Source organism: Folsomia candida, unplaced genomic scaffold, assembly GCF_002217175.1.
Source record: "Folsomia candida strain VU population unplaced genomic scaffold, ASM221717v1 Fcan01_Sc003, whole genome shotgun sequence".
NCBI classification, from domain to species: Eukaryota; Metazoa; Arthropoda; class Collembola; order Entomobryomorpha; family Isotomidae; genus Folsomia; species Folsomia candida.
The window spans coordinates 2,364,913-2,376,729 of NW_019091195.1; the positions used below are offsets into that span (position 1 = coordinate 2,364,913).

At 38.9% G+C, this 11,817-nt stretch overlaps 2 protein-coding genes across 3 annotated transcripts; both read left to right on the plus strand.

Moving 5' to 3' along the window:
- The first annotated feature begins 3,770 nt into the window (after nucleotides 1-3,770).
- Nucleotides 3,771-9,129, plus strand: LOC110847240 (homeobox protein orthopedia). 2 transcript variants are annotated; one of them, XM_022094141.2, is made up of 4 exons: nucleotides 3,771-3,969; nucleotides 4,044-4,595; nucleotides 4,665-5,071; nucleotides 7,857-9,129. In XM_022094141.2, exons 2-4 carry the CDS (start codon nucleotides 4,148-4,150, stop codon nucleotides 8,616-8,618), a joined length of 1,617 nt encoding a protein of 538 aa, XP_021949833.1. In that variant the 5' UTR covers nucleotides 3,771-3,969; nucleotides 4,044-4,147; the 3' UTR covers nucleotides 8,619-9,129. The 2 variants fall into 2 exon arrangements, with proteins under 2 accessions (XP_021949833.1, XP_021949835.1); XM_022094143.2 differs by having other exon boundaries at nucleotides 3,771-3,961.
- Nucleotides 9,130-9,252: 123 nt separating this feature from the next.
- On the plus strand, nucleotides 9,253-11,199 carry LOC118434928 (dynamin-related protein 3B-like). The gene is made up of 7 exons (XM_035849648.1): nucleotides 9,253-9,388; nucleotides 9,495-9,664; nucleotides 9,727-9,895; nucleotides 9,959-10,170; nucleotides 10,233-10,712; nucleotides 10,781-10,885; nucleotides 11,019-11,199. Exons 2-7 carry the CDS (start codon nucleotides 9,500-9,502, stop codon nucleotides 11,121-11,123), a joined length of 1,236 nt encoding a protein of 411 aa, XP_035705541.1. The 5' UTR covers nucleotides 9,253-9,388; nucleotides 9,495-9,499; the 3' UTR covers nucleotides 11,124-11,199.
- Nucleotides 11,200-11,817: the final 618 nt, after the last annotated feature.

The window sequence follows — 11,817 nt, forward strand, 5'->3', positions numbered from 1 at the left end:
AAGGGTTCTCCTCAAGAATTCTACTCAACTTGCATACAATAGGTAATATCCATGGAGGGAATATAATCCAAAGGACAAACCCAACTTGGTCAATATATCCATAAAAGTTGATACATGAAAGAAAGGGAAAGTTGAGACTCACTTGCATATTCTTGACGCTATGTAAAATGCCTTTCATAATATTCTTCAAACACAAAACACCAAAGTTGACATGCCTCCCAAGATAATTATGTCAGTGGTGTCAATCAAAAAAGCATGTCATTGTGGTGGTCCAAATCCAAATAAAAGCCATCCACCTCATGTGTCAGATTGCTCTCCAAGCTTTCGAGTAGTAAATTTTGAGGAGGAGGATAATTAAATTAGGCTGATACAAATCCTAAATATCAGCAGGAAACATATCCACATGGGAAATTCATTGAGCAAATCTAAACTGTGTTTGAGTTAAATGTTTCGTGTAAAAATTTTAATTTAATTTCTTGATTTGAAAATTAAATTATATTTGAAACGTTTTTCATGGAAGTCAAATAATCCTAACCAACATCAACAAAAATTATCTAGAATGTTGTTTAGATTATGACGAATTTATTACCCTGATGATAGCAACATGGGCGATGATGATGATTTGCAGCGGAATAAGGTCCAGAGCAGTTAAAAGGGAAACGAAACTTTGTAATGTTTTCCTTTTAAATTGGACTGTCGGATGAGCAAAGTGATAAATTGGAGTCGGATAAATAGCAGTAAATTGTTTTTCTTATCTTGTCTCGTGCTTGTTTTCCTGGTTTTGTTAGTGGTTCAAGTGCACATTGGATACGTACATGTGTACATGTTGTTTCACACACAAGACCATTCAAAACATGGGTTCAATGCAGACATCAGCTTTTAGACTGACGATTCTCTCAATGGGCTTTTTCCATATGGGATAAGGCGATAATGTTGAAGAGAGAGAGAGCGAACATTTTCAGATGTCAGTGAAACCGACGGGTCGGAACGGCGGAGAAGAAATGATGGCAAAGATTATTTGACCTAACGAGCATTACCGGAAACAGTTTTTGAAGAATGCAGAAATTTTTAGGTTTTACACTTTCTAAATTTTTCCATCCAAACTTTTATGAACATAATTTTGGAAAAGTTTCATTTCCTTTGTGTAAAAGCAAATCAGCACGACTCGAACGGTTTCTGTACACAAATATTTTCCTTAATTTCTCAAGGGGATTAATTTACTCTGAGAAAAAGGGCAAGAAAAAAGGGCTTGTCTTGGTCGTGGTTCACCCTCTCTTGTTAAACTGTTTATGGCTGAAATGGTCGTAAAATTTGCACCATTTCTTTGTAAAAGGTCATTCTCTATTAATAATTGACATTTGAATTATGCCACGTTAGGTAACGTAATAGAAAAGCTGTGCATGTTGGCAAAAATTTTACGAGTTTTAAATTGGAGATTCAGAAATGTTTCTAAATCCAACAAATTCCTTGAATGGTGTAGAATACTTTTTCTTGTAATTGATCCCAATTAGTGACCTAAATCTCTGTGAAATCCATCCGTCCAGCCAAACCAAGAATCAGTACAGCAGCCAAATGTCACAATTAGTTCGAGACGGACATGTACTTGTGTACGAGGTATAAAGACGCAACGATTATCGTATATCCCTATCGTTTAAGGAACCTTTTAACCACGAAAAGTATACACAACTTGCAATTGTGTTTGCCTTAAAATGAATTAACTAAGCATATAAGAATTTAAAAGTGAAGTAGTCAACTCGTCGTAGGTCAGCTACATAAAATGAATGGAGCCCAATTTTCTTCCACATGGTTGACCATGTAAGTCCCAACTTGCAAACCACAGAAAGTGATTAGCTTTGGGCTGGACTCGTGTCGTCAATCCTCCAATTTATTGCTATTTACTTTAACGAACAACAGGCCAGAGTTTTTCGAAACCTTGTTTACTCTTAGAATTGGACCTTATTTGTGTGTGACATATGTCACACAATATAAATATATATTTACCAGAAATGATGTAACAAGTAATGAATGGAATACTGTAGCCCTGAAACAAAGATTCTTATTTATGTCCCAAAATGAAGATATCATTTTCAACTTGTTCCGCATTTTACACCGTCCAACTTCTTGTTCAAAGAGGTTGTTGAGCAAAAGTAAAGACTTTGTTCACAGCTTGGCACCTTGTTAAAACAGGATTTTGCTGCCTACATTTTCATATGATTCGGTATTTTAAATAAGAACTACGTATTTATTTCCAACTTGTCTGAATCGCATGTACATATCCAAAATGAAGCCATGATAAATATCCATATCGATGATTTTATTATTATAATTTCTCGAGAATATTTATATGGAACGACGGAGAGGATGTGTCTGGTTGCTTATGCATACACAAAGTTTTAAGTTTGATTGGGAGCAGAATAAGCAACAGAGACATCGAATGAATAAAATATTCCAAAAGTTATGCCCGTTTTCTGTTTGTGTGTAATTAGATTAACAAAAGTCAACCTTTCCAGATACTCGAATCTCCCTATCGTTTCATTGGGATGAGTTTTATGATTTGTTGGCTTCCTTTTTATGTGCATGCATTTTTTAAACCTCACATGAAAAGCTTTAACCATGATAACCTAGATATTTATATAAAGAAATATTTCCCAGTACGCATCAATTTTTCACCCGTGTATACAAATTACAATCATTTATCAAACCCTACCATCAACCAAAGAAATTAAAATTGATTAGCAATTTTAATTGAAATTGTTCACTACGAATATTGATAAGATATTTGATTTAGATGAAATTATGTTTACCTAAAAATAATAATTAAACTTGACGTAAGGAGCTTACAACCAATAAGAAATACAACCACGATTTAATTCCCTAACCCAATCTACTAACCGAGTTCATCATCTAATTGGAATTTTTCATCATTAAACTAATCAAAATATCTCCGCGATACTGTATTGTGAGCATTTTTATCATCCATGCAAAGAAAATATTTTACCAACTAAAATCAATAATTTAAGGGAAATCAACCAATTAAAGAGTCATGAGGAGGAAGACGACGACGACGAAAAGGGCAACTCGGCTGTATTATATCACTCGTTATTATATTACCATCTACTCTTAAAAGCAGAAAAATACAAGTGTGCACGTAAAAATAAGCCATATGTATTGATGAGAAAAGAAATAAAAGAAATGGGAGTTACTCCAACTCTTGGTCAATTTGAAGTGACCCTCCCCTTCCTCGTTATTAACCAAATAAATCTTTAAACCTCAAGGAAATGCTAAACCATAAGAAGAATGTAAAAATATCCAGACTTATTATTCTCTCCTCTGGCTGTGTGCATACGTATCATGAGCAGTTAAACTATGTCATTTAAATGTGTATTCTTTTATCTCGAAATAAGAATATATCAGACCAAACTTCAATTGGTGTATTAGTTTAGTAAAACTTATCTACTACGCATATGCACACACGAAAATAAAAAGAAATTAAACAAGGGAGATATGAAAATGTAGGTGGGTTTTAAGTTTCGAACAATTTGTGCTCCTTTTTTCCGTGGGCTGTGCCACACATTGTAGGACACACATTAGTTTAGTAGGGCATTCAGGGGGCTCGTACTTGATAACATTTAGAGAGTAAATACGCCTGCATATTGACAAAGACGAGGATGAGACACGGAGACGAGAGAAGGAAATAAGAGGGTGGATTTCTTAGATTTTAAAGTGTCACCCGAACCGAACATAAATGCGACGACGACTGAAAACTACTTTAGTTGCAGTCACATTACATAGATTAACTTAGTTTTAGTTCAGTTTTCGAACTGCTCTGAACTACTGCTTCTCGTCTCCTTGCTCGCACAATCATGATTTGAGTGGTGTATTTATTTAATAAAAAAGACTTGTTAAATACTTGAGCCAAATTTAATCACAGATTGGCTAAATTAATCACAAGAGACAATAAGTGAGTTAGTAAGTTAATCCGATTTCTGCTCCTGCTAATCAAAACTTTTTTATCCATAATTTCATTAGAGTTTTTGGTTTAGGGGCAGAAAGTGTATTGCGAAAGAGAAGGGTTTATTATAGGCAGCACGAGTTAATATAATTTCACTTTGGGAGAAACTTATTGTGAGTCTCAATTTAATTTATCATGGACTGCGACCTATTTCATCAAGGGGCCTACGCACACCATCACCACCATCGTCATCCCCACGCGCAAAATAACAACAATGATGACGGGAGCACGCCCTCCTCGCCGGAAGAAGACGTCCAAGAAGTGGGAGGAGGAGTAGGCGTAGGTGGTGGTGGCAATAGTTCATCGTTAGTTGTTGTGGGGGGAGTCGCCAAACTTCCCTTCTCCAGATTTACGGTGAACTCGATCCTCGAATTTGAGAGGCAAGAACGACCCGCACCGACGGAGGGGCAAGAAGGTGACCACGAGAACAATGGGGGCAGCAGTGACCAAGGGATGCTGGTCGTTTCGGAGTGCAACAACAACAATGGGAACGGTGGCCGGATCAGCAGCACGAGCATGGTTGACTGTGATAAAACGCCTTGTTTCAGTCATTGCAGTGGCGGTGTGGATAACGATGGAGACGGTGAGTGGGAGTACACGATATCAAATGGTAGGTAATTTCATGGTGACATTGTAAAACTGAATTTTGCAGATGAAACTGACGACAGCAAATTCACGGAGGACGATGAAGGAGAATCAACCCCGTTGATTACTCGTCTTGCTGATGTTACTGGAGGACTCGTGACGGTCGGGGGACTTGGGATTAATCACCGTCTCCCACCTGCAGGACCACCGGATCACTTGATTCATGGACCCAACAACAACTATGTGACCACGAGCCACTTGATCTCGTCCACGTCGGATGCAAAGTGCACGTCGTCTCTGGGATGTGGCGGTGGGGTTGGCGGGGTTGGCGGTCGTGGGAGGAGGAATCGGACGCAATTCACCCCCGCACAACTGGCAGCGTTGGAGAAGATATTCGAAAAGACACATTATCCAGACAGCTACTGCAGAGAGGAGTTGGCGAGAAAGGTCAATCTGACGGAAGTTAGGGTGCAGGTGAGTGGAGTTATTTTGATTTTTTGATAGTTTTTCGTGCAGGTAGCGTGGTCGATTATTCGCATAAATCTCTTGATTAACATATCAGGAATGGTTTTACGCTATTGCATTGAGAGTTGAGAGAGGTGTAGGTGCATATGTACACATCTCTAGATTTCGGTTCCTACTTGGATGTGGGGGAGGAAAAGGTGTCAAATTTCATATGCACAGGGAAGAAACAAAAAGTGACAGGTTGACATTGATACGAGCATATGCATACAAACATGATCGTGCATCCGACCGACCGCAGGCATAGGAACGACCGGTTTCATTTCAAATAACATGTCGACATGACGGTAAACAGTTGTTACTTTGTGTTGGAAATGTTGGGTAATGAGATGAATATTGCGGGTCACTTTATCATCGCAGACATTCAGAAATCTGTTGGGTGTGAACAAGTGCTGGATTTTAATACTCGTTAGATTTCCAAGATTTGAATTTGACAAAACCTTCCAAGAATTTCAGAAATTTCAAACGCATCCATTTTTTTCCTTCTATCTGGATCAGTGGGATGAACGAGTTTTTGATTCAAAAAGAGAGGTGTCTCATGTACACAAGAAAAATCCTTGTTTGAGAAGTGACCCGGGTGACGCCGACCGAGACTGATGGACAGGGTCGGGTGGGGGTCACTTTTGAGCATGCTTCACTGACACCAAAACCTCCTACTTGTCTCCGTGGTTGACTTGATGCCTCCAATTTTAGAAAGCGTTTTTTTTCCTTCACGGGCCTTTCTTACACTTGTAAAATGATGATTCTATTGCACAAAATGAGAATAGTAGAAACGGGGAAACTGAGACGGTCTGATTCAAATTAGTACATATAAATTTCCTAATGGTCCTTAGCCCTCGTTCTCTGAAAGACAGTCCACCCACCCAACGCTTCATAAGCAAAGGTAACAGTCCGTTAAATTAAATAATGCCGTAAAGCTAGCTCTGCATCTGGTTTTTCGAAACGTTGTGTATGCAAAAGAAGATTTAATTTACCAGTTTCGTTTAGTTGGTTAAACTTTGAGAGGACGATGATCGTTGCGTGTTCACACAAAAGTTAAATCGTCATTTGTTTCACTCAAGTTTGTCTCTTTCCTCCGTCCCACGAATAATTAGTTTTTGTGATAAACGTAAATTTAATTTCTCGCCTCAGTTACTTTTGACTGGAACGTCAAATAAATGTCAGAACTACTAATCACTGATCTATTCTCGCTGCTACAGCTTCTTCAACTGGCATTCATGTTGCTTACACGTTGGCTGTTTGTTTGTGAGCACAAGGATTTATTTATTTATATTCCGAGTTGGTAAGAAATGTCAGCAAGGGTAACAAACGAGGCAGGAGTTTAAATCTGATGGAAAACAATCAAAAGATTTGGCGATAAGAAGCAAGAAGGATTTTGCGGAACTGAGAGACACTCACGAGTTGGGTGGCCAAAAGAAAGGAAGAAAATGCTGAGACTTTTTTTTTCTCTCGGAGAGATTTGTTTGTTTGTGAAATAGTTTTGTTTCAGTCCACAATGGGGCCCCCTTATGGTAGGAAATATCAGAAATTATTTTATGACTTTTTTTGAGCTATTTATGCATACGAGGTAGTTTGGGGACGGATGGCACAAATTATATAACTGTAGTGTGACCACACCCCCTGGGGGAGGAGTTATCTCCATTTGAATGGGTGTGGCGTTGAAAACCATCGCGTTCGATAGATCTTTGAAAGCTAACCCAAATTCATATAAGTTACACCAACGTACAACGCTCCAGAGCCAAGTTATCGGTCTCCAAACATCGAAATTTTGCATTCTGCGCCAACTTTGCGACCTCGTGGCGCAGTGCGCGACCGCATTAATGGGTTCGTAGCTATCTCAAACGACGCTACCAATGTTGGGCTGTCACCCCAAGAAAGAGAATTGATGATTACACGCCCCGTTTCGCAGCAGGAATTTTTTCAAAAACGTCAAAAATATAGCCAAAATAGCCTAAATTTCCACACTAAAAAATAATTAACATTATTTAATCATTTTCAAAAATGCGAAATTTTTATCGTAGTAATTAAAATGTATTAAGAAATTAAAATAAACCATTTTTAGTGATGGGATGGGCTGAAGAAAAAAATAAACAAGGTCATTTTCGCATTTTTGAAGTCGTGTAAAGTTTGTCTTATTTTTCACCACCAAAATCCCGACCAGATTTTAATATCCAATTCATATTTGGTTCACTTATTACGCAGAGGTCATTTCACTCTTATTTAGTTCCAGCCATGAATAAAAAACATTAGTGTAAAATTCTCTGGTAAAAAAGCGAGGAATTTTTTGAGGATTTTTGTGGTGTGACAGTGTCCCGTTGGCGAGAGATGGTTGACAGCCCGTGACTTTGGAACATGTGCATTTCTCTTTTTGGGTTTTGATATTCAGAACCCGAAATTCTGAGGATTTTAACTTCTCGCCTACTTCCAAGATTTGTCAAGGGATTGACTTGAGTGGCGGAGAACGTACATTCCCATTCCGAAAATCATACAACCTTTGTTTGGCACAAACCACGTACTCACACGACCGAGAGCCAAATATGTGTTCTCAGAGTTTTATATTATCGAGCGAGAAACTAATGAAATTATTCAAGTAATGAAAACATTTCACTTGACAAAATTTTCGTCACCTATGTTTTGATACCATGTGCAATTTAATTCGCTCCGGTAGATTACACGCACCACAATTTGCTCAATTCACTCTATGGATTCCGTACTTAAATAAATGCATATTTTTCAGGTTTGGTTTCAAAATCGACGTGCCAAATTTCGTCGGAATGAGCGGTCTTTGAAAGGATCCACGAGCCCATTTCCGACTTCGGGTGGTGGGACAGGAAATTCAGTCGGGACGATTTCTTCTGGAGACCTTCACCCGTCCATCGGTCGAGGTCGGCGTCCCCTCAGCCCGATGGCCATGTCCTTCAGCTTGGCTCAACGGAGGGGAGGAGGAGGAGGAGGCAACAATACTGCGTCTCCCCAATCAATCATGCACTCACAATTTGCTCCTCCAAACGTGGTTGTACAAAACTCGGTGTTCCCACCACATTCTTCGTCGGGTATGAATGACTACGGGGGACCCATGAGTGTCGGCGGTGGAGGGGCGATGGGTTATCCTCCAGTGACATCTTCGCCCACGGAAGACAGCTCAAATCACTCCAACAATTCAAACAACTCGAATTCAAATCCGATCACGCCCAGCAGCAACAACGTGACCAACAACAACAACAACAATTCGGCAGTCAACACATTCTACACGCTGTACAGGAATGCAGCCACGGCAGCAGCCATGGTTCACGGGGGTCATCCTTCTCACGGACCACACCATCATCATCACCAACATGGAGGATATCCACCCCCACCCACGGCTCATCACCATCAACAAATTCTGAACCATTCGTACCCAACTTATTCAAATTATCATCATCATGCTGCAAATACTGGGGCGATGTCGATGCCGATTTTTGATCGGGATTGGATCTCCTCATTCGGACATGACAACTGAGGATTGATTGATGACGATGGCAACTTCTACCTTGACCTGTGACCTTGATTTTCTATAAAAATGATGTTAATTAATGATGGATACGAGAATAGTTTATCGTGTTACTAAAATTGTTGTTATACATTTAAATGCTAAATATGGCAGAATTAGTAATAGTTTGAGTAGTAAACAGTGTAGAAAACCCTTGCAAATTTTATTTTGCTACAATGCACAAAACAATCAATAATTAATTTGTATAAGAATAATTTACAAAAAAAAAGTTTAAAATCGTATGAAACAGTACAACAATGTTCTCTTTATGTTATCTGTAGATTATGCAATGTTGATTTAAAGCCACTCTCAATAGATTTAGATGGGAAGCCGTCAATATGATGTTATAAATGCAAAATAGCTATTAATATGCAATTCCATAAGGGGTAAAAAAAACACTTGATAATCATGAAATCTGCCTAAAAAATTGGTAATTATTATTGACCCAGACGTTAATGAATAAAATTCAATATTAAAATTATCTTGGCCGTTGTAAAATTATTTGCATGCGTAATTTGCAAATAGACAAGATTGAGATCGAGACAGAGAAGCTTGAGACGAGGCAGATCTTGACAAGAGTGCTGGTTGCCGTCGGTGGTGGTTGGCTGGACTAGAATTAAACAGTTGACGCAATTAGCAAAAAAACACACTTTAAAATTTAATGTAGAACCAAATTATAAGTTGCATTGCATGTAAAAATAGCCACATTTTGTTATAAAGAATACACGTAACCCTGTTAGGTAACCAAATACATAATACATTACATAATTTTGATTATGTATTCAAACTCCATGCTGCGAAACTAATAAAAAGAAAACATTTGATTGTTGACATTACGAGTTTCAGATACGATGGATAACCTTCGGTACTTGGAGAATTTGGGCTGGAGCACGTGGTCAACTCCGTATTCTCGGGACAAACCGTTCACTTCATTTCATTCACTGAGAATCATAAATGATCGGATAACCTCTTTTTCCGCCTTGGCCAGACCAACGGTGGCCGTCGTGGGGGAACAGGTTCCACTCACATGCGTAAAAGCGAGAGATGTGTTATTTTCAACTTTTTTTCTTTGATCAAGGGCTGTGGAAAAACTTCCGTGTTGGAGTCCTTGATTGGGACAGGATTTCTCCCAAAAAAGTTCAAAACGGCTGATGGCGACGCGAAAGGAGGCGAAGTGAAGAAAATGATGCAAACACGTTGCCCCGTGGTTATCAACCTGGTGAAAGTCTCGTCTGTTGCGGAATGTCGTGAGTGGCCTGCATTGTAAAATGTCGAAATAATATTTTAAATGCGGTTATTAATATTTGTAGGACACACATGTTGGGTAGAATTTGACCATCACAATCCCACACGACAAATTTTGGACTTTGACGAAGTTGAAGCCGAAATTGAGCAAAGAATGGAGCTTTTATCCTCACAAAGTGCAAATGGAGTATCTGAAGTTGAGATTGTTCTCACTTTTTACTCCTCAGAGGTTCTCAGCATGACACTCATCGACTTGCCTGGATTGACTTTGGAACAAGTGAATCACTAATTATTAATACGTCCTCATTGTAGTTTTTATAATAAATTTAATTATTGTAGAGCACTGGTGAATGGGAGAAAGGGGAGGCTCACAATTTGATCCTCAAGTACGTCCGTGAACCTGATGTCGTGATACTGGCCGTGGCATCGGCCCCCTCCTACGTCGCCGCACCATCCCGAATACTTGATTTTGTTAGAAAAGTTGACCCATTTGAAAAGAGGTCGTTCGTTGTGGTTTCACATTGGGACAAACTTCCAACTCTGTTTCAAGGACGAAAAATGATTTTGGGCAAGTGTGAAAGGCTTGATTTGGGATTGGTAGGGATTCAAAATCGGACAGAGGAGCAACTTTTCAGAGGAACTTCTGTACAGGATTCGCAAGTTGAAGCACAACATTTCCTCCTACATAATTATGAAGGTCTTATCACCGTCCTGACCGGAGTTGGCGTTGGATCACGATACTTGGTTGAACGAGTCTGTGAAGTCATCATTTTCTTGTGGGGGTCACAGTTTGAGGAACACGAATCGGTTAAGCGCACGGTATGTTTGTTGCTTAAATAATAAAAAAAACATAAATACTTGATGACATTTGAAACTGATTTTGACAGGTTTTGCGAGAAATTAAGGCCAAGATTAAGAAAATGAAGGTATTGATTGTGAAACTCTCCAAGAAAAAATTCCTGGATACAAGTCAGCTTAAACGGAAAATAAGGGCAAGTCGCCTCGCCAATTATTTCTTAGTTTTAATTTTTCCCTCCCTCCGCACTACTATTTTACAATGTTAATACAGTTTCTGCGGCCTATTACAGCCGACTCAAAACTTTACGTAGAATGATGATTTTGCAGGAATTGGAGTACGTCGCCACCATATTTGACAAGGGCTGGAAGGATTTTGGAATTGAAGGAAGTGCTACAAAACACAAACAACTGAGTGAACAGTTTCTCACTTGATTTTATAATATTCAGTTTTGTGTATTGCATTGTTTTACTAAATCCTTCACCCTGCATTACTAATAAAAAGAGCTTATTCTCAAAACTATGTGGTTAAGGTCATAGGTCGCATCTCTGTCTAATCCGAGAATTCACACGCACCATGCACATTTTGTTTTGATAGTTTGCGAAAGCTAAGCTTTCCTCAAGCCCAACTTTCCCAACATGATGGATAACGAATCCACCAACATTGTAGAATACAGAAAAGGTAGATGATTGAGTGGCATCATCGTCATCCAGCAACAACGGAATGAAAAACATGAAAAACAACTCACAATCAGTTCTTTCCTTCGCCATCATTCCGTCTCCATTAATATTTCACGTATGCAGATAGCGAGTTTTTAGTGTGCATGCATAATCTCTCTTCTCAAGTGTATGCATGGCTTTCCTTTCTCCAAATTCCCATCTGCTCCACATCATCAATATTACACACGATATCAAAAAGAGAATTGCAAATTGGACTCACGTGCAAGAGACAAAAGAAGAAAAGCATAGCTAGATTTTTGTCGAGTAAACATTTATAGTCTTAAATTCTCTTGTTGAATTAGCTTGTCAACATTGGTTTACTTCAAGGAAATGTTTTCCCTGCAAATAGATGAGAAGAACTTGCGGAGGAGGACGACGAGTCGAGCATAATTTTTTTTACCTCAACTGA

What these genes read in the sequence shown, in the direction of transcription:
- LOC110847240 (XM_022094141.2), top strand. Translation starts at nt 4,148, where the DNA reads ATGGACTGCGACCTATTTCATCAAGGGGCCTACGCACACCATCACCAC. An exon ending in TGTGGATAACGATGGAGACG is followed by an intron (nt 4,596 to 4,664) that starts GTGAGTGGGAGT and finishes TGAATTTTGCAG; the next exon opens with ATGAAACTGACGACAGCAAA. An exon ending in TGACGGAAGTTAGGGTGCAG is followed by an intron (nt 5,072 to 7,856) that starts GTGAGTGGAGTT and finishes CATATTTTTCAG; the next exon opens with GTTTGGTTTCAAAATCGACG.
- LOC118434928 (XM_035849648.1), top strand. Translation starts at nt 9,500, where the DNA reads ATGGATAACCTTCGGTACTTGGAGAATTTGGGCTGGAGCACGTGGTCA. An exon ending in CTGGATTGACTTTGGAACAA is followed by an intron (nt 10,171 to 10,232) that starts GTGAATCACTAA and finishes TAATTATTGTAG; the next exon opens with AGCACTGGTGAATGGGAGAA. An exon ending in ACGAATCGGTTAAGCGCACG is followed by an intron (nt 10,713 to 10,780) that starts GTATGTTTGTTG and finishes TGATTTTGACAG; the next exon opens with GTTTTGCGAGAAATTAAGGC.